This window comes from Buceros rhinoceros, unplaced genomic scaffold (assembly GCF_000710305.1).
Source record: "Buceros rhinoceros silvestris isolate BGI_N320 unplaced genomic scaffold, ASM71030v1 scaffold14544, whole genome shotgun sequence".
In the NCBI taxonomy this organism is placed as follows: Eukaryota; Metazoa; Chordata; class Aves; order Bucerotiformes; family Bucerotidae; genus Buceros; species Buceros rhinoceros.
This window is the reverse complement of record NW_010408932.1, coordinates 16,001-37,586: the sequence shown is the minus strand read 5'-3', so window position 1 is coordinate 37,586 and position 21,586 is coordinate 16,001. Positions and strand designations below refer to the sequence as shown.

Below are 21,586 nucleotides of genomic sequence, written 5' to 3'. Positions count from 1 at the left end.
AGGAGAGCCCCTGAGCTGCCTCTTCCCAGCCTTCAGGAAACACCCGTTCCCACGAGAAAACCCCTGTATGGGCCCAGGAGCTCCAGCAGCGCCGCAGCGAAGTGTGCGAGTGAGCAGAGACCCCAGCGCTCATGCAGCAAGAAGAGGCCGGTCCCCAGGTCAGAGGAGGAGACCATCACACCATAGCTGTTCCATTTCTCCTGGACTCGGCACAAACAAGCACGTCTAAGGATGGTCCTGGGGGTTAAATGCCAGCTTGAAACTGGGTGGGGACGTGTTCTCATATGTCCCCAGGTTTGCTGTGTGACCACAGCCAAGTTGCTTTGGTTCTCCTCCAGCTAAGTAGCCGTGCACATGCGCTTGGACTGGAGTGATACCTCTAATGCCACGGCAGGGACCGTGGATCCGAATTTAATTCTCCTAGAAAATAAGGGGTAACCCCACTTTCACCTTGGCACGTCTGGTGAGTTTAGAGCCGCCTGCGACTGGGGGCTGTTTCTTAGGACATACATGCTCATGCCGTAAAGGTAAGGTGGTGCAGAGGTATCTGAGCCAGCTCCAGCTCCAGAAGCAGTGGAGAGGAGCCGCTGTGCTTGAGGGCTACCAGAATGCCAGCAGCGTGGGTGCTGGGAACGCCTGTTAAGGCAAAGGAATTTCAGAAACCTGAACTCAGGACGAAGGACTGTCAAAGTACGGCGATGTTTCAGATGTAAACAATGGTTACTCCAGCTTTTTCAAGCTCTGGAATCATAGATCTGTGCAGCAGATCCGTACCAGGCAAGGGGTAAATATTTGTGTATTATTGATGTAAACCCTTAACAAACACCGATGAAATAAAAGGCGCTCCGAAAATGAGTGCTTGGAGGTCTAATTAAACAATGCTGAATGCTCTTGCATTGTAATGCTCAAGAGAAAATCACCAACTGTTTCGCGGCATGCCCGGAATTTAAAATTTCATTTTCTTGTTCCAGATTGAAATAAAAATAGGGAACTTGATAAAGATTAATTTGATGTCAGGAGGGACATTTGCTCTTTAATTAGATTTCTGTAGGCCCAGCGGTTTCGTGGTGCCACTGTAGCAAGTCCTAAAAAGCCTGCAGCAGAACTCAACAGTGATCCTCATCTCCACACTTTACTGGGAACTAATTTCATTTCCTGCCTGTCTGGAGAGGTATTTTCAACAGGCATCAATGTTTTTGTCTTCACAACTGATTTATTCATCAATCTCAATGTGATATTTTAAACCTTTAAATTACATCCAAATCCTAAAGCATCTGTTTATTACACAAGGAAATTGAAAATCTGTCTGTGTGATATCATACAAAGATTTTTCCTTAAGGTTATAAAGGAAGTTGACAGATATTAATGATTTTTTTTTCTCTTGACCTCATTCGAAGATAAAGCTTAAAAAAAAAAAAAAAAAGAGGAAGAAATCTAGACAAATATAGCAGGTCCCTGAGTTTACTGTATATAATACATACCAGAAAAAAGGAGGCTGTTATTTTTGGCAGGCTATGCAATCATCTGGCTGTATACATTTACTTTCCAAAGGAAAATAAATACCTAGAAGTAAACTGGAATGAGCTATTATTTAAAAAAAAATAAAAAAAGGTGACATACATTAATCTTTCTCTTCTTTTTTGTGCATACACTTGCAGCCATCGTTACTGGGCATTAAGAATCTAGTTTTACTTACTCTGTCTGTGAACCGAAGTGGGACAGAGATTGTAATGGGATTCTCCATCCCACCCAACACCTGGGTGAGGGATGTTGAGCAGGGAACTTTGGAGAAAGATCTGGATGATGAGGGTTAAGAGTCAGATCATCTGATGCCACTTAAGCAAAAATCAGTCATGTCAAACCTAAGGAAGAGACTGCAGAGGAGCAACTCTGGATCAGTTAAAATATTATATAAAGTTATATAAAACACAGTAAGAGGCTCACACGAGCATTTAAGAGCATCACACTCTTCTCATCTACTGTGATTCTTTCAGTGAGTCAAAAGTGGGTGAAAGAAAAACTGCTACGCAATGGATTTAGACTTTAGCAAAGTAAAACTTTAACACGGCTCCTGTTAACAATATTTAAGAAAAATACAGGAATTTCAGAGTTAAAAGAATCAGGGTCTAATATAAATCTGAGAATAGAATTAATGGCCATTTTTACAGTGTAAGGGATTAACACTGCAAATGAGCGCCCCAGAGCTCTACAGTAGTGCCATTTTTTATTTTATTCATTAACCGTTTCGGAACAGAAAGGAAAAAGAGACAAAACAGCCCCTTTTGCAGAAGTTCCCCAAAGTATTTCGGTAACTCAAAATAGGGAGGAAGTTAAGTAATATTTACTAACACTAGGCATGCAACCAAAATGCTAATACCCAAATTTTACTTGGCCTCGTGCATTTTGGAACAATTTGGATGCGCCCCATCAACTGCATACGCCCCAGAATTAATTGATTTTAAAAATACCAGGAATTGTGCAGTCACTGAGGATTTCTGGCTACCAGCACTTCTGATCTTCATGTTTCTGCGGGCTCCTGGAGGAGGCTGCCCTTCTCCAGCTGGCAGTGCCGTGGTTTGGCAGCTGCCCGCGTGCGGCGAGGACTGCGGGAAGGGGAGGAGGACGTGCTGTTCCCTGCGGAGCTGATGAAGAGCAGCTCATTGTCCTGGCAGCATGGGGACAGAACTCTCTCCCCAGGTCAGCACTTCTTATCAGTCGCTCCTCAAGGTTACGCACAGACGAAGTTTGGGGATTTCACGCACAGCGGTTTTGGAGAACCGTGTTCCTGCCTGCCAGCACGGAAATCTGGATCTTGGTGTGGTTATTCTCGGAGCTGGCAGTCCTTCGGAGATGATCTTTGATAAGAAACTATCCTCCCTCTGCTGGAGAACAGAGTGACCAAAGCTCGCAGAGCAGGGGAGATTTGTTAAAGCAGGGGATGTGCAGGGAGTTCCCAGAGGGGTTCCCAGAGCCTGCTCCTGGTGAGCCTCACTCCAGCAAGCCACAGACTGTTTCAAAGCTGGATGTTGGGAAGAAAATGAAAAAAAAATCAGAACCCACCATCAGTGGGAGCTGCCACTGCTGCTACTGACACGTCCACAGCACAGCTGGCTGCCTGCCATGGTGGTGTCCAGCCAGGTGAGTCTGCAAACGCCCGCAGTAGAAGACTGCGAGGAAGCTGTCGGCAGACTTACCCTTTTGTTGCCTATTAAGCTTCACACTGCAGTGTGTCATGAGAAAATTCACCTCACTTCTTCTGAAAGTGTCTTAGTCTGTTTGGTATGAGCAGTGTTGAGGTTTCTGAAAGGGAAAATGATTCCTGTTGAAAGGCACGGTGCAGGGTGCGGCACGTCCATTAGTTCCTCTTCTTGCTGCTTACATGAATTAGACACCCACTGGAGTCTTTGGAAAAGGCTTAGAGTGGCCATACCTTCAGCACAGCGGAAACGAAACAGCTGAGGCAAGAGGAAGTGAAAAAAAGTTGAATTAAAGGCAACCACTGCTTCTGCTTTCTCAGAATACGTATTCTCCCATTCTTCTCAGACACAGCAGAGTGGTTGCCAGGCAGCTGGAGACCGAAACCTCACGTCCAGAGTCCTCCTTCCCTCCTCACCGTGGGCTGGACACGCAGGGTGGTGCCTCTTCTTGGTCCTCGTTGCTGGTGACTCCGTGCTGCTGTCATCCGTGGAGGGCTCCCTTTGTTCTCCACTGCGCCTTTTCCTCCGAGATCAGCAGAGTGTTTGCTCCATTTCGAGCAGAGGGGAGAGCAGAGTCCTCTGACAACTGAGTCAAAAAGAGGCCTTTCCTTTCAGATTAGAGTTTCTTGACTTCTTGCAGTTTGTCTCTGCATGCTCTAATGCAATATGAGATCCTGAGGGTAGTGTCTTCTAGCAGTTCTTGAGCATGCCTAGGAAGAGCATCACTCCCTATGAGACTAGACTGTTCCGCTCTGCTATGGCAAAGCGTGGTGGCGGCAGTACACCCGTTGCCCTAAAACTTAACCCGTTTTTTCCTTTCCCTTTGCCAACATCACTCTTTAAAGGAAATGGATTCTACATTTAAACTCAATTCACAAACTTTGTAAACTGTTGTATGCTAAAAAAAAATTAAAAAAAAATCACAACTATTCCAAAGTGAAATTACATAGATTTTCCAAAGTTGTATTACTGTGAAACAAAAGCAGGAGTTTAAGAAATATAAACTGGCTTGTAGATGTTCCACAGCGCTTAGGGAGAAGCGTAGTTCGGATTGTCAGTGCAGCATTTCAACGGGTCATAAGCACCCATCACCTTGAGCGAAGCTCAGAAATATCTCAGCATCTTCATTATAAGCGTCAGCCGCGCTGACTAAATTGGTAAAAACCTTTCATGAGTTTAACAATGGAGAGCAGGACACAGAGGTCCAGCATTGTTTACTTTACTACCCTTGTACTCAGTAAAGCAAGAGACTCATCACAGTACAGGTCCACGTACTGACTTCTAGACACCTGTTTTCTACAACCTGCTGTCCTGTGTTTTCTCTTAAGCTAGAAGTAACTCAGCTGCATGCCACGCATCTCACCGATGAGCGAAATACTCTCAAGCCAGTGACACGCACACCCTGTGCTACAAGTGCGCAACTTGGCAACATAAAACATCAGCAGAGCCGCATTACCTTACTCTGTTTGTAGTATGTAATGGTTTAGAACTACACCCAGGCGTTTGGGTTCCTACAACAACAATGGCGTTGCATGCAGACATATATAATTATCGACCATCTGTATTACACCTTTTGCTAGCCCCCCTACTGTACTATTAATTCAATAAATAAAGCCAGATTTTCAAATCTGCTCAGTAAATTACGCCTATCGATGATTATGAAAAAGACACAAGGGGTTTGATCTTCTGTAGCTCTGCAAGTAACGTACAAGTGACACTGAACTTGGCAAACACCCTGAACTCAGAAGACCAAATCACTTTGCAGTGAAAACTTGCTGAAATACGACTGTATCATCTCAGCAGGCTGCTGTCACAGGTGTCATTTTCCGCGTTTGGCAAACGAACCAGGGTGTTGCACTGAGTCTGTCTGTCTTCCACTGCTCTGAGCCTTCAAGTTCAACCAGGACTGCACCAGGCTTAGCATCTCCAGACAGAACCCCCTGGCTCTCCTGTCCAGGACTTCCCGCAGCTAATTCTAGCTGCCCAGGCTTGGGGTTAACTTCTGAGTTTCTCTGAGACTTGAGCGTGGGCTCTCCCGGGACACTCACTCCAGGACACCTGGTTTCTAACTAACAGGAAAACCTTCAGGAATACACAACAGTAAAAGACTCCACTTCTGCGTGGTCTGTTGAGTCTGTTCACTCTGATCACAAAAAACAAACTGCACTTGGAAAAAGTTGTACACGCTTTACAGATTTTCCTTCCTGTCTGATTACTCCAAATCTCTCGAGGCAAAGATCAAAATCTCTGCAAAAATCCAGATCATTCTGAGCACACCTTGGTTTACCCTCTGAACAAATAAATCTATCCGTCCAGAATTGCTTTCAACTTTTTTTTTCTGTCCTGCTTTCCCTGTTTAAATTGTTCTCCCAGCTCGAAACTATGTTTTATGTTCAAGTATTTCCATCTCTAAAGACCAACCTTGCAACGCAATGCTTCCAGCTTGGACAGCAAATGCAAATGCCTTGTTAGCAAAGGTGAACTTCTGGAGCTACTCAAAACACGCAGCAAGCTCATGACTATGTATTATCAGCTAGGACTGACAAGTTTTGTGTGTACAAATTCTGTCGATTCCTGCAGCTCCATCCAAAAAAATTCCATTCTAATGCCTCTCTGCAAAGCAAGATCCTATTATTGATAGTCAGATCTCATCCAATACAAAAGGAAACTTTCTTTCATGAAAGAACTAACCCTCCACAGGCTTGGGCCCAGAAGTTAGAATACCATGGTTGTGTTCACTCAGAACTCTGAGAAAATGCATCCAGAGTCAACTATCCAAAACACTGAGGATGCCTCCTGAATTTTGCTAGCACAAAGAGGTCTCCTGAAGTTGCCATCATCTAGATAAACTCATTCATTTGTTCTTGCCTTCGAAAGACAATACTACCATGGCTTTAGAATTCTGCAAAATTAAAGCTCATCTATAGCTTTAAATTTTCCTCACTATGTCAACTTCTGGATGTCATTCCCCTCCACCCCCTCAAAAAAAAAAAAATTTCTCCAGACAACTGAAAAGCTTACACTTACTTGCTGCATGGTAGGCGAATGTAGAGCAGACTGGACCGGCATTGGTAGCTGGTTTCCAAGGGGCTGCTGCATTGAGATCGGCTGGTGTTGCTGGATGTTGAGATGCTGGTGCAGAGGGGGGCTGATCTGAAGAGGCGGCGGTGGGGACACAGCCATGTTTGCTATGGAAACAGTCACTGGCATTTGGTTGTTGGGCTTGGGCGCGATGTTCCTGGGGATGCTGGCATGCATGGCAGTGATGTGAGGATTCATTCCTGGTTGTTGGTGGTAGTGGGAACCGAGGTACAGTGCGGAGTGAGCCTGGGCGGGCCCGTGGAACACCGACTGCTTTGAATTCATCATCTGAGGTTGTGGGGAGGGTTTGACATCAACGGGTTCACTGTAGCTCTGTTGAGGAAAACAAAAACCAGACAACATTTAGAAGCTACAAAACACTCATGTTCTACCCCCTGCAATAGTCACATCGTGATGGTGGGAAAACACATAACCAGACTATCGAGTTGTCCTTGAAATGGAGTTTGGTTATTACACTAGAAAAAGATTTAATCCCTCTTACCTTAGGCTTTTCTCTTCAACAATGCCAAAAAAAAAAAAAAAAAAAAAAAAAAAAAAAAAAAAAAAAAAAAAAAAAAAAGGTTAGCTCCTCTGCTTCCTGGTCTAGCCTGACATTTCGCTTTTTCCAAACCTGGAACTGGCATCACTGACCCAATAACCTACACAACAAAGACAACCGAGCCCGTCACATTTATTCACACGAGCAGCCGCCTCTGTTGTCCTCCAGTTTGTTGAGCTAGTTGAAAGGAGATTCAGGAGGGCATGTCCCAGCAGAAGTCAGCAGCGATCTCTGACATGTCTCATTTCTCCCTCTGCAAACCAGGGGTAAGAATTTCAGTGTCCTTTACCACGTGCACTGACAACTGCTAACGGTGCTTTTCCGGTTAGCTAAGTGCCCAGCTGTTCTGCTGCGCCGAAGAAATACGCCCGTTGCTGTGCCAATGCCTTTATTTTGAATTAGCCTGTGCTGGGATGCTGTCCACACCTGTATCAAACATATTTCATGAGCCATGCAGGAAAATTAGAATATTCTGAATAATTTCACTTACAGCAAAACTTTGTTAATCCAGTTCACAAAGTTCTGAAAATTCTGTTTCAAACCGGTGTCTCTACAAGTGTTAGAGTGCAGCAGACGCAGGGAAGCTATTGTATTAAAGCTGGAGAACTACTGCACAGAAAAACAGAAAATGCACCGATTTCCAAATATTATTATGGTCTACCATAATAATATTATTACGGTCTACCCCAATGTCTTAAAGTTGCTAGTAAAAAAACACTTTCGATTAAAGAATGTGAATTTTAATAATACTCTCTGTTCTAATGTTGTAACTTGTTACATCTGATTTAAACTCAGTTTGTTAAGCTGTTTTGCATGCCCTTATTTTCTTCGATCTTCTGAGCGCTAATTCCGTCTGCTCAAATACGTTAAGGTTAAATTTTAAGAATTCACTCCCATGAACTTATAGATGGGAGTCAGTTAAATCATACTGGGATTGGCAGTGAAATGTGAAACACACTGGAAAAACACGGAAGCAACGTCTCTCTGGAGAAAGAAGTCACTTTGTCAGAACAAGGGCTGGAAGATCCATTCAAGCCCTTGTTCTGTGACCTGCACGTCGTGCTCGCTCAGTTTACAAGTCAGAGTAAGTTTCACGTTCCTCTCAGCACTCCGGGGTGGGCGAAGTCCATTTGTATGCTTCTGGGAGGATGTACTGCCGCCAACACGTGCGGCGCTGGAATCGCTTCATTATATGGGATGAGAAAGGTAACTTCGTGCTCCTGACACATCGCTGCAGCCCCACTGGCAAAACCCCCACTTGTTTTCTCCAGCAAACGACGGGCAGTTAAAGGAGTATGATCAAAAGGATGCAAACCTCTGCCTCTGAGGATCTGCCTGGCTCTGCCCGCACGTGGCGGTGCACGTGTGTGGTATCTATCACGCCCAGCTTTGCAGGATGCAGATACAGACATAAACCCCCACAGACAGTGAATGAGAAAACCTGGAAGCAGGTGCAAAATCTGCCAGGGTTTTGGTATTATTTTTAAAACACCGAACTAACGGTTGTGACGATGCGAGCAGTGTTTTCCTCCTCTGGAGTGGCTCTTTACACGTTACAGGAGGTGTGCGTTGCGTTCCTTCTTGAGAAACCTGAAGTTTTACTGAGAGCATCGTCCCCTCATGAAAACAACTTGCTTTTCCATGGCGTAGCTGGCAAGCTCTGTCTGGTCCAAGCAGGTATAATGGTTCCTGGAGTGTCTAAAGGCAGATCAGTTTAACGATTCCTCCTGGCGAGGAGGCATCAAAAAGCCACATTTGTGACGTACTGACACACACTTGCATTTCATTTGTGACTACAAAGATGCCGCCATACACCTCTCTAACAAAGATACAGGGACGTGATTTAATTGTTGGGCAGTTCTGAGTTCACACCTAAGTGGTGAACGCAGGGCGCACACTGCTCAAGTTAAGACACATCAGACAGTATCGTTTAATGCTCCAAACGCCAGATTATGTTAACGTGAGTTGTACAGTCCCGGGCCAGAATCAAAAACGCTTTACTGCTGAGAAGAGTGTCTGTAAAATGGTCAGAAGGGACCGTCCTGGTTATCTCAAGCTCTCAATCAGCTCTCCCCATGCTGAACTACCTCCCGATGGAGCGAGGAGCTCGACTCTTCAGCCTCACACCAAGGGTTTTGCTGTTTCTTAGGACGCTTTAACTCATGTGTGATCTGAAGCCCAATTGTCCACTCTCAGTGTAAGCCACAACGATATTATCACTGCCTGGGAATCTTGAGAAACGACCCCCTGAGACGGTGATCTCTGGCATCCTGCGCTTTCGGCTTTTTCTAAGGCTGGGTTGGAAACACAGGTTTCGTAAGTACTGCTGAAGCTATTGGAAGAGGTGATGGCAAATATTTTGGCTTTGTTGTGTCACTTTACTGTGAAATACACCACGAGGTATATATGATGCATGTATCATATACGTGATACAGGACAGCGTCAGATGGTCTTAGCCCAGGACTTTTATTATGGGTAAAACTAGGAATTAAGAAAGAGGGGATTTGATTAGCCAATATGGGCTTCGAAGGAACAGTCGCATTCTCTAACTGTGCAGGCTGGAATTCAATTAATTTTCTTATGCCTTATCCAAGGAGAAGAGCACAGACCTAAATTTTATAAACCCCTCTTTAGTTAATTAATCTACCCCAAACCAACCCAGACTACTCACATCTCTGATTTTTGGCATGAAGTTATACGAAACAGTTACTTTACAGACAGATGCAGTGGAGACCAACATTACAAATCCATACACACAGGCCACCACACACAGGATCTCCTCCAGGCAAGGTCTTCCACCAGCCATGGAGTGAGGAAATCTTTTATCGCTTCTATCAGAAGTATCTTGGTGCAGACCCACCACTAGAGGGTGACAGAATATTATATTTAGTTAATGGAGGAAGTGGTGGTGTGTACACATAGATTATCAAAGATGCAGCAGGACCACAAACTAGCTTTTCTTGACCTGCTTTATGCTCTTTGAGTGGCTTCTACTCGATCTGGAGTTCAGGTCAAAGCCTTACTCTAAATTTTTCCCGTTCTTCATAGGCTAGGAGTCGGGTTTCTTATGGACCTGCCTCTCCACCCAACATCACCATCTAATATTGTTGCCTATAAGAGCAGTACATACGCATTACAAATGTATTTACTTAATCGAACAAGTCCAAATCCTCCAGACTGTCAATCTGTCCTTTAACTATCATGTATGAAAAAAAAAAAAAAAAAAAAACAAAACAGAAAGTGAAGACAAGGTGGGTAGGCCAAGGCAATGGAACGCCACAGCAGAAGCACGACTGCCCATTCGGCACAACACAAACCCACCCGTCTGGTTTTTTCATGAGAATCTATTGTTTGACTGAAACATAAAAAAAAGAAGGAACAACATTTTGAAACTCGCTTCTGACACATCGAAGAATCACAGTAGATTAAAAGAGTGTGATTTTTCTTTCATTAAATGCTCATGTGAGCATCTTATCAGTGCATAATTCTTAACTGACACGGAGCTGCTTCTCTGCAGTTTGTTTCTTAGGTTTGACAGGATGTTTAATTTTTACTCAGCGATTGAAAGTAAAGCAAGGACGTATTTTAATGAGGGACTGATCCTTGGACTTCCGAAGTCAATGGAAAGTCTCTCAGTAACTGGAACTGAGATCAGAGCCTGCCACTGTTGCTTCTGGAAGTCCAGTTCATTTCATGAAAACCAGGCAGGGCCTGGCTGACAGAGGCTGAGAACCATCCCAAGTGACGAGCGCTACTTTTGACCTGCCTTTCTCCAGAAGCACACCTAGAAACTACCAATGCCTGTAACTACTTGCAGTTGTTGTTAGAAATGTTTCCAGCAAATAGGACCATGCAGAGGATACGTGCACACAAATGTCTGCAAACATCTTCAGTTTACATGCTGATGCATGATGTATCTTCAGCGGTCTTATCTGCTACAGCATACGATACCATAACATATGGAATTAAAGAAATGCTTTTGCAATAATTTCGTTTGAGTAAGCAGTGCTCAACTAATATTGCTGTTTGCAATATTAGATCAAAAAGACAGCGTTGTCTCAAAGAAACCGTGGTTGTTCTACTTGCAGAGAAAAAAGTTGCGCTTTTTTCTTATTCTACTGATTTCTCAAAATTAGTTAATGATCAAAGCCCTTCAGTTGGAGCAATGTCATTTCAGTCATCTACAGACCAGCCGTTATCAGAATGCTACTTCACTAACACCAGCATTAAGCTCTCCTTTAGAGTAAAATATTCAGTAAATACATTCAGAACATTCAATAAATGTTCTTTGGTACTACTGGGCGCTTACACGCCCTTTAATCGTATGCTGAGAGACGTCCTCAAGGGCAAAGACACGAGCCTCATGGCCAGCATAGACTTTCTATCACTACAAACAACTTTTCCTGTGGATAAACATGACTGATTCCATCCTAAGAAGGTTTGTTTGTTTTTTTTTTTACAGAACCAAATTGGTGTAACATAAGTTTTATTTTAAATGGGAAACAGGCGCTTCTCTTTAAATGAGAAACAGAGGTTTGGCCTCCTCTCTACACAGACGAGGAACATGTATTATGTGAGTATTTCAGACTCTAGAAAAGAGTTTAACTCAGTTCAGGCTTTACCTGAATACGTGTCAGAAACCTACACAGCTGCCACACTGCCCCTTTTCGTGGCGATGCCATGTGCGCATCCAGAGGCTGGCGTCCATCCTTCAGCCTGCTGAGGAATCTGACAATTTTTGCAGTCTATGACCAGGATGAAGGTTATGTTCAAATAACAGCCAGGATTAGGTCAGCTGGTACCAGAAGGTCCAGGCGGTGATCAGGCTTAGGCTGGCCTGACTCAGCTTCACACGAGTTCCCTTCAGTTCCGTGACATTAAGAAGGGAGACAGAAGGGAACTGGCCGAGTGTTGACTCGTGCAGCTCCCACAAAGCTTACCTAAGCTCGGGTTTGCATCTGCTCTCTTTGCTGTCTCTTTGGTGGAAGGAACATCTTGAATTGTTTATTCCTTCTCTCAGCTTTTCTGCGTTCACGCAATCCTGCCTGGTTTCAAGAACATCTTGACACTTGAGGTCACTTCCAACCCAAGCCTGTCCTTGAGAAGAATCCTTTCTTCTAGCCTACGTGGGCTCGGCCATTTTATTAACGCCCCTGTGAAGCTGTTTATGAGAAGACGACTTCTCTCTGGCAGCGTTTTCTCTTTCCTGCTTAGCTCTTTTTCTCCTTTAGAGATTCCTTTGACTTAACCCTATCCGCTCCGGTAGAGACCTCCTCTGCGTATCTGCAGTACAGCTGCCTTCCTCCCTAAACCACAAGAGGCTCTTAGCAAACGACGTTTGTAATTTGTTAATTCCAGTCACCTATTGCAATAACAACATCTGGGACTCCTGAGAGTTCAGAAAGCTTTTTGACACATTCTTGATGTTTCAGAACAAAGGAGTAAGCCACGGGTTGTCATCTATAATTAGCCAAGGTGGCTCAGAAGAACATCTTCAAATCTAAATATACATTTTGTCATCACCTACAGGGGATTGTCATGGATTCATTCAGGGTATGTAAGTAAAAATGGATGTTTTATGAATGTAATCTGGGTACTTGTGATAAAGGATATGCAACTTTAATTTGATACAAGTGTTTTAATTCCCCTAATGGAAGCACGAGGCTAATAGTGAAATCTAGCTTTATCAACTCACTTCAGAAACAAACACGGTTCCTCTCCAAATCAAAATCTGGCTCCTCTCAAGCTCAAGACAGTGCTGCCATTTTTGGCAGAAATTATGTGACAGCATCTCCTGGTTTTTGCACTTCTGAATGTAAAGCTTCACATGATTTAGCCTCAAATAGAATTCACGGCATTAACTTAAATATAGTTTGTTCTACATTTTCAGCTGCAGCAGATACCGGTTTCCTCGCCAGACAAGACGACGATTGGATCTGTGTTATGAGATTAGACTATTGTTTCACAAATATATACGTGTCCTTACCAGATACTCTGATACACGTACTTAATTTTTTTATAATTCCCTGAAAATTTACAATTACATCACAACAACGCCAGAAAGAAAAAAAGACCGAGGTACCACAGAAGCTGTAAAGGCCTTACATTATAGTTTTCCCAGCAGGGTTTCTGCTGTTTAACAGAAAAAAGTAAAAGCTACATGTGCATGTCAGCATGGTGGGGTGGTTGGTTCGTTATTGTTTTAAGGGGAATATTGCCAAATGCCTCGCAGCACTTTAACAGCTACAGAAACCAAACCCCAAACTAAAACCAAACCCCAAGAATCACGCATCAAACCTAACCATGTTTTTATTTATTCTTTCGCTGATGCTTTCACTAGAGAAGAGCCTAAACTGATTTATGGAATTCCAAAACATCTGCATGGGCTGCGGCTAGATGTAATACAGGAACTCGTTGTCTCAAAATGCAGAAACCAGGTGCCTTTCTGCCCGCAAGGATGCTGCTCTCCTTGTATACAGTAGCCAAGTGATTAAAGCACTGACCAGGAGACAAGGCAGTGCAGTCATCTGCTCTGTCAAGAGATATTCACAATTTTGTTTCCAAAAGAAACATCCTAAACCCCAGCAGCTGCTTATTTCAGGGGGGATTGAGGCAGGACACGGTGCTCTCCCATATCTGAAGCTTGGCTGCTATGCAGAAGAGAATTTGGGATTCAGCGGGCTGCAGAAAACAACCCATGGAGAGAGCGCACCTGCACGTCCGCAGGATCTGGAAGAGCTGATATATTCTTTTTGCCTTTTTATATGTTAAGCGAGTTCTCACACCACATACACAGAAGAAACAGAAAACTAATACCAAGTTTACTGTTTGAATTTTGGGGTTCGTTTTATTTTTTTAAATGGTCCCGATTTTGCTTTTTCCAAGTAGCTCAAACTTTTTCACGTATATTCAGATTCCTCAGCCTGTATTCCCGAGGCTTGTGCGACAACACAGGCAGTGTAACAGATATTTTGGGTGCCTGGAAACTCTCTGGTTACAAACTGCTGTGCTAATGGCATTAAGGCAATGGCAGTCTTACTAGATTTGACCTTTAGGTTTTTTATGAGACGTAATTGCAACGAGATGGGCCAGGAAGGCTCCTTCAAGAAGCAATTTTACATGTCCAAAGGATCTGCACTGTCCACAAAGCTGAAAAATGTCCAGTGCTTTTGCCGCAGTGTCGAGGACACCACCGTGACTCAGATGCTTGAAATACACTTGAGTATCTTGAATTTGAATAATATTCCCCTTGCTGAGAGGTTTTAGTTTCAGCCATAACTGCTAAAATATGTCTCCATGCAACCTGAAGTTGGGTCACTACACGGGGAGAATTAAAGATTCAGTAGGCCAGAGAGGACAGAACAGGGAAGAGAAATCTTTGTACTATTCAAACAGTTCAACTTGTAGCACAGTTATAAACCTAAACTCAATTATAGTTAGCACTCACATACGTATCATTTATATACACTTATATATTATGCATGTTGAATACATAATATGCATCCATAAATATAACAGATGCATACATATAATATATTAAAGTATTTAACATTTATCATGTATACCTGTATTAAATATATATATATCGGAAAGATGCAGCAAAAACTCCAATGTCAGCCAGAAAAAAAGGCTGGTTAAGCTAGAAAAAGTGCTTGTTTTATGAAAAAGTAAAATTGCAATTCACAGCATTTTATGTAATGCTGTACAAATTACCAGATACCAGAGACTGCATTTCTGGACCTGAATAGTACTAAAAGTTGCAACTAAGGGCAAATATAAAGACCCTTGTTTACAATGCGGAGGCTTAGTCAGTACGATGAGCAATATGGCAATCTGCATAGCAGAAGACACAATGCTTCGTAATGTGGTTTTTACTCCACCTAGCAAATCCCACGCACGTCAACAAACTCCACAATAGCTCCGTTAATTTCGATCGTGATAAAAAAGGAGAGAATTCAGGGAATAAACTGATAAATTAAACAAGGACTACTGCGTAACCCTGCTTTATAAAGACATCACTGAAGCATTTAAAAGGGGAGGAGAGGGAAGAGGGCTGCATCTCAAGCGGCCAAGAGGGCAATGAATGAAACTCCCAGTCTGGTCCGCTCGGGTCTAACACCGCACGTGGCCGTTCCTTAGCTTTTCAGAAAAATGAACACTTGCGAATAAATGCAGAAAAACGTACACAAACACTGACGTACAAGCCCTATACTCACTAGTTGTTTAAAACTGGCAATACTTCATGCGAAAAGTGTTGGAAGCTGTTCAAAAGTTCAGACAACCCGTAGAGCAGCTGCTCTGGGAGGTGGGAGGCACCTGCTGAGCTGGAGACAGGGGACCTGAGCAGGTCTGCCTCTCCCACAGGCAGAGTCCTCGGGGAGGGAGAAGGAAGAAATTCGGTAATTGGGTAACTCCAGTCGTTTGGAGAGCAAAAGCACATCCTGATGCGATGTGAAGCACAACGCGCCACCTCACAGCTGCCAGCCAGCTGACCCTGAAGTCCCCAGAGCGCTGCGATGAACACAAAGGGAGTAACATTGGTCAAACGGTCTGAAAAATGAAGTTCTGGATTGTCCCAAGCAGGACACCCAGAATTACCAAAAACCTGATTTCTGAATAATTTAATTGTGTTTGAAAATATGGGCAGGAAAAACTTCCTGCTCCAGAGTATTACTGAGAATTTCTCTACACTAAAACCCCGCTGGGATGAGGCAGCACAGAAAATCCTACAGAGAAGGAAGGTTAAACAACATGCAGTAAATACAGCACAGGAGCTCCCAGGGTGAACACTTGATTATAAGCGTATGAAAAGAGACTCACACAGAGCGAGGCATAAAGTACAAACATAACGTGAGCAAATCATTAATATTGCATTAAAGCATTTTTGGAAAAGGTACGTTACTTTTGGCATGCCTTAACTTTCGAGAGCGAGCTCTTGGAATCTTAATAATATTCTCTAAAAGTAGCTTTTATGGATGATATTACAACACACGGACCAGATGGACTCCAAACAATCTTAATAATGTATTATATATATTTCTTCGTGCTTACATGCTTGTCCAAAGAACTACAGCTCCTCTGGTGCCATATAAATATTTAATAATGATAATTTAATATATACCGATATAATATTACATCTGGGTATTTTACATCCTTATTCCAAAATGGACTTGCTTTAGTTACATGCCAGCTCTGTTGGATTCATTGAGCGTGTTCATCAGAGTAAGCAATTAGTACTCGGCTTCATTAAGTTTATATTTTGATACTTTCCACGCTAGAGGAAAGCGCTGCATTACAGACAGAATTTAAATAATTGCTTAAAAGTTAAGAAAATGCTTCAGTGCTTTTCTGACTAGCAACAAATTCAAATATTTGCACAAATGGATTCATGCACTGAACTCATCAACAAGCTTGCAAATTTCTCTCTAAAAATTAACCTCAGAAAGTGCCATAATGTATTTTTTCTCTTCCCAAAGAAATAAAACCAAAATAAAAATCTCTTTTATATGTGCCATTTCACAATTAAGCTGTAGCGAGTGTTGTGTAAACGGTCCTTGATGTGCTGAAAAATTTCATCCAAGTTATTTTCACAAGCGAAAGGCTGGCTGCACGCTTCTCTTCAAAACCTATTGGAATATTTTGAGCTTTTGAGACATATTTTGCCAATAAGCAGGTTATTTTAAAAACAATCGCTCGCGTGCACGTGGTCCCTTTCTGAAGACAATGAGTGTTTCTAGAGCCAAACAACCCTAGGACAGAAATTAAAGGTACCCTGGAAATCACTTGAACTAAATGCATGTGTATTTATGATGGTAACTATAAAACTAAGAGGCATAAGACACAGCCCCCAAACAGAACGAGGTAACACCCACATGTCACACTTCTAAATTCAGAACAAGCCCTGACCAAATAGGAAGTTCATGGAGAAAGATGCACAAAATTTCCTTATATGGTTGATCTAATATTCTTCCCTTGATAACATGTACAAACCACTATAATACACAGAGAAGTATAGTGCAGGACCTCAAAAGCATTTAAAACTAACAAAAAGTTCTACTCATGTCATGTGTTCCAGTCCTTCATACTGCCATCTTTACCCCTAGAACTGATTTTATTCATGTAAGAACACGACACATCTACATTTGTTTTGACAGACCCAAACCCCGTGATTGTAACTGGTATGACTCCAAAGTTGCTCAGTTGGTTTTTCCTTTTTCCCGTTGACACAGTGCAGCAATTCTACATTTTTCTGCATATTTTGAAGTCTATTACAAATTTTAAAGAGTCTATTACAAAATTATGGGCACTAAAGGGTGTTTGTGTAAATCAGTTTAGATTGCAAGGTAAAAAAGCAGTACTTAAAAAAAAAAACAACAAAAAATCAACAAACCAAAACAACCAACACAACCCCAACCCCAGGCATTTTGTATCTGATGGTTTTTTTTCCTTGTAGGGAGAACGGTGACTGCCCAGCATGGCATGACTGTTATACTGGTGTCTTTGTCACATCCCTTCCTCTGCCAAACTGGGATGATACTCCCAGCCTGAAGCAGCTCTGGGCTATGACCAGAAGGAAAGGATATCTTTTCTTGGAGAGACGACCGGGTTTATGGAGCTTCTGCGCCTTAAACCAAAGGTTAAGGTGATAACAAACAAGGCTATTTGCACGAAATACTCCGGTGCTCAGCACCATATAAATGCTGAAAATGGTTTGCAATATGTCACTATATATGTGTGTGTGTGTATATACATTATGTGTTACCTTGGATACAAGGCTTGCTCTGTAGGCAGCTAACTGCTTCAGATATTCCTTCTTGGCAGCTTCAGTTTTCTTTTTGTATACCTAAAAACAAAGAGCGTCACATTGGTAAATTAATCTGGTTTTGTTTTTATATATCACCGATGTGTCTCATGCATCTTCACAAAGCCTGAGTAAACAGCCTTTCTCCTCCTATTGCTGAAAGAGTGAAATAATAAACATCAAATATTTTAAAGAAAATATTGTTCCAACTGTGAAACACCCTTTAACTACCCAGCAGTACTTGAAAAAACAATATCCCTCATAGCATCTCATACCCCTCATAGCATCTCAGGTTTAACCGTTCAAAGCGAAGCTTTTTTGAAGCACTTTCAAATGGGACCACCGGGGCGGGGGGAGGGCAGGCGTGGGCCTCTCCACTGGCTTCCACCTGAGAGATGAGTTCAAACCCTCTGGGGAAGGTGAGAACATGCAGAAAGACATCTGAGCTACAAGGAGGAGGAGATGACGGCAGGGCGCGGATCAGCCCTTCCCTGGACAAGCTGTTGGGGGCAGTCAAAGAAGCTCCATGGAGCTGCTAAGGATAATAAATGTTAGTCATTATTCCACTCTTGATCCCATATCGGTCTAATTAACTTCTCAGGAGCATGGATCTATTTCTGGACATTTCTCTCAACTCACCAAATTATTTTAAAGGTGGCATGTGCACAATCTCATAATAGATTAAAGAGCTTGGAGAATCACTTCAGTTCTGCCCAGATTTCAAGATCAAAGATTATCTGCAGGGTTAGGCAGGACCTCATAGCACTACAGTAACGTGATGTTAGAAAAGCACACGTAGATGTTTAGGGTTGAAAGTTCTCGGGAGGAGAACCGGTTCCTGACCCACGGAGCCTCAGTAGTGACTTGCTGTTAGCCATGCCAGACCCAGGAACAAGCCGGCTTTTCTCTTTGCAAATATTATCATGAGTTTCTCACCGCTTCATGGTTTCTCCTGACAGGGTAGATTTAGGAGTTAGGCAAGCAGGAAGTAAGGGAGGCAAATAAAGGGGAAGAAAAGTTACTTCTTTATTGCTGTTACATTTCCCGTTTTTCAAGCCAGAGGTTAATTCACGTGTTCACAAGCACTTGGGATTCAAAATATTCCACAGCGTGAAACCGCAGCTTTGAGACTCTGCTGCCCACTCCTCCAGCCGAGTGCACAACTTGGGCACCCGCTGAAAGCCCCCATGAAGAGCGCAAAGACGATCTCCCTTCCCCTCCCACACCACACTGCCTTGTCAAATTCCACGGTAGAAGATGGGCACAACTATATCTGACAATTCTGGGAAGTTATCCTGAAAAACACACACTTACATCTCCGCCCCAGAAGGCTAAACTTTCTGAAACTTTAAAGTGATCTCTTTTGATCTGGCAGTGCGCTGGCAGAGCCCGCAGTGCCGTGATGGAGAGGACCTGGCAGCACAGAGGGCACACACAGAGGACAATACAGCTGCAGACACGAGGGAGGTAGTGTCAGCCTGGAAGGATCGAGTACAACATCATTTTTATAAAGGCTGGGCTCGTGAAACGTTTTTTTTGTTTCACCGAGGCTTTGCTTTCAGAGACATAACAAACCTCAGATACAGGCTGGCAAAACTCAGAGGCTGCCTAAAAGGATTAAAGATTTTGCTTTCCAGGGAAGCAAAAGATCATAATGGAAACAGAGAAGTCTTAGGCTTCTAAAATTGTAAATATAAAGACAGAGAGGAAAAAAAGATTGGTTTTAGCTGTGCGGCTGTATCTGCGCCCCCTTGTAATTTCTCCAGATTAAGATAAATATATAGCGTTGGCTGATCTCCTGCTGCTTTGGAAAAAAAAAAAAAAGGTAGCAATTTGCTTTTTAAGTTGTAATGGCTTGTGATTATTAGGGAAATGTACTGTTTGTTTTGAAAACAAATACAAAATTAGTCAACAATCTGTTCCTAGCTGCTAAAATGAATTTAGCTTGACCTGCAGAACAAAGACTAAGTTATACCGCTGTGTATAGCGGAATGCCTCGGCGTCACTCTGATAGCCGGTTTAAATAACAGAGCTGAACAAAGAGTTTTACACAGAATAATGATCTTCAAAAGATCATGTAACTACTGCTTCCACACTGGGTTTTATTTTGCATTACACAAATACAAAAAATAGACACTCCTGCTGGGCTCTTACAGTCACAGCATATTGAAAGAGCCCTCTGGGACCTGACTTTTCCCTCTCATAGCCGTATTGCACAAGGTTAACTCAATACTATGAAGCTAATAACAGCTCTGTAAATCTCCATCTACACCATCACCACCTCACAGGAACATCATCATCCAGCCGTTATTTAATTGTTTCCTACCTGTACCTCTACCGCGTTCAGTGTGCACGCCTTGGCTTCGCTTCTCGGGTCTTTTGGCGAGTCAGTAACAGCCAGTAACACCGTGTCTTCCACATGAACCACGTAACAGAAGGTCACTAGAGTAAAAAAGTCCTTACTGGATGGGGAAAGGGGTATGATGACCCAGCCTGCTTTGATGTTTTGCACTGGCCAGAATGGTCCCCACCAGCTGGTTTCTCTGGAGGGTAGTGAGAACACCCCGCTTTGTCCTTCTAAGGGCACTGGCGCATTCTCTGAGGACAACTGCCTCAGCTCTCACTGTCTACACGCTGGTGTCCTTTTGGAGATGCCCACTGTTTAGGTCAGCATACAAGTGGGTTGAAGATCACACTAGTTTGGGAAACTCTGATTGATCCTGGTTTATACTAAAAAAGAAATCAGGGTAAGCTCTGCCTGTCTGGGGTGTGGTTCATTTTCATGACTAACAGCAAGTGCTGGCTGTCAACATCCTTCTCTGAAGGCAAACGAATGTGGCCCTGGCAGTGGGCACCGGTTCACTCACTTTACGCTAGACTGGACTGGCGCCGGCGGGCTGATGAAGGCAGGGCAAGTGGGGAGCATCCTCAGCATCTGCAGCAGCACCTCAGACAGGCAGGAGCAAGTCGGCTGCCCCTCCCAACCTCTGGGTTTGGGGTTTTTTTCCAGCTGTGAGAATTTTTAGCCCTCAGGCTTAAATAGTTTTGCGCTGTAGTAAGTACGACAGAGCCGCATCTGTGCAGAGCTTTGGGGGAGGAAAAGGCTCGTGTCGTCATTCAAGGGCGTTGTACAAAATGGCTGAAGCTCTTTCGAGTTTCGTGCTTAAGACAGTGCCAAATGATGGAACACATCATTTCCAATAATACATTTAACATTTTTCCTGTAACACGAGGCAGGCTTCTGTTCTGCCGCTTAGCTCTAGCGCACAGTGGCAATATTTAATTTTATTTTTAACATCTCAGAGATCTCTTATAAGGTCATCTTCCCCTCCTCCACCAAGCAAGCAACAATTATTAAATAAGTAATTTGACAGGGGCATATACTTATGGAATTAAGTCATTTCTAGCTTGCTTTAATTCAATTAACATGATAATTGAACGTCAACTGATTGTCACTCAGGCAGTAAAGGCCCATTCTGATTCAGCAGCAGATTTGTTTCCTTACACAATGTTTTATTTTTCTGTATTGCCCCAGTTGTGGAAATTGAATGTTGGCAGAAAAAACATCATTTCTGTTTATGCATGGTGGGTCAGCTTAATTTATTCTTACTCTCTTCGGCTTGTTACAGACCAAACCACCAAGATTACATTCGCCTACAAATGGAAGCTGCTGGCATTATTTTCCTACTGTGCTTTACGAATGCAAATTTACCCAGCATAATGCACAGGCTCTTAGTTTACTATTTAATTACATTTCCAAAGCGCACCCAGTAAAGTGGCTTCAAGTTCCCCGCCACCGTTTAGCGAAGCACGCAGCAATATAGAAGACGACGCTTCCCAAAAGGAGCAAGCGTGAAACTCTACCTTCTGCATGGAAGTATAAAGTCAGCGTTTGAATTAGGCCACTGGGGAAAACAAACGCCTCGAGCTGCCCCACTGCTAACGTAC

The 21,586-nt window shown here is 43.1% G+C and overlaps 1 protein-coding gene across 1 annotated transcript in view; it reads right to left on the bottom strand.

The window, feature by feature from the left end:
* TOX (thymocyte selection-associated high mobility group box) overlaps positions 1 to 21,586 on the bottom strand; it is a gene marked incomplete at its 5' end in the record, with an annotated part of 39,304 nt that overhangs the window by 4,208 nt on the left and 13,510 nt on the right. The window contains 2 exons of the mRNA XM_010135058.1: positions 6,225 to 6,611; positions 17,600 to 17,680. Coding sequence (XP_010133360.1) covers positions 6,225 to 6,611; positions 17,600 to 17,680 — 468 coding nt within the window. The remainder of the gene's footprint in view (positions 1 to 6,224; positions 6,612 to 17,599; positions 17,681 to 21,586) is intronic.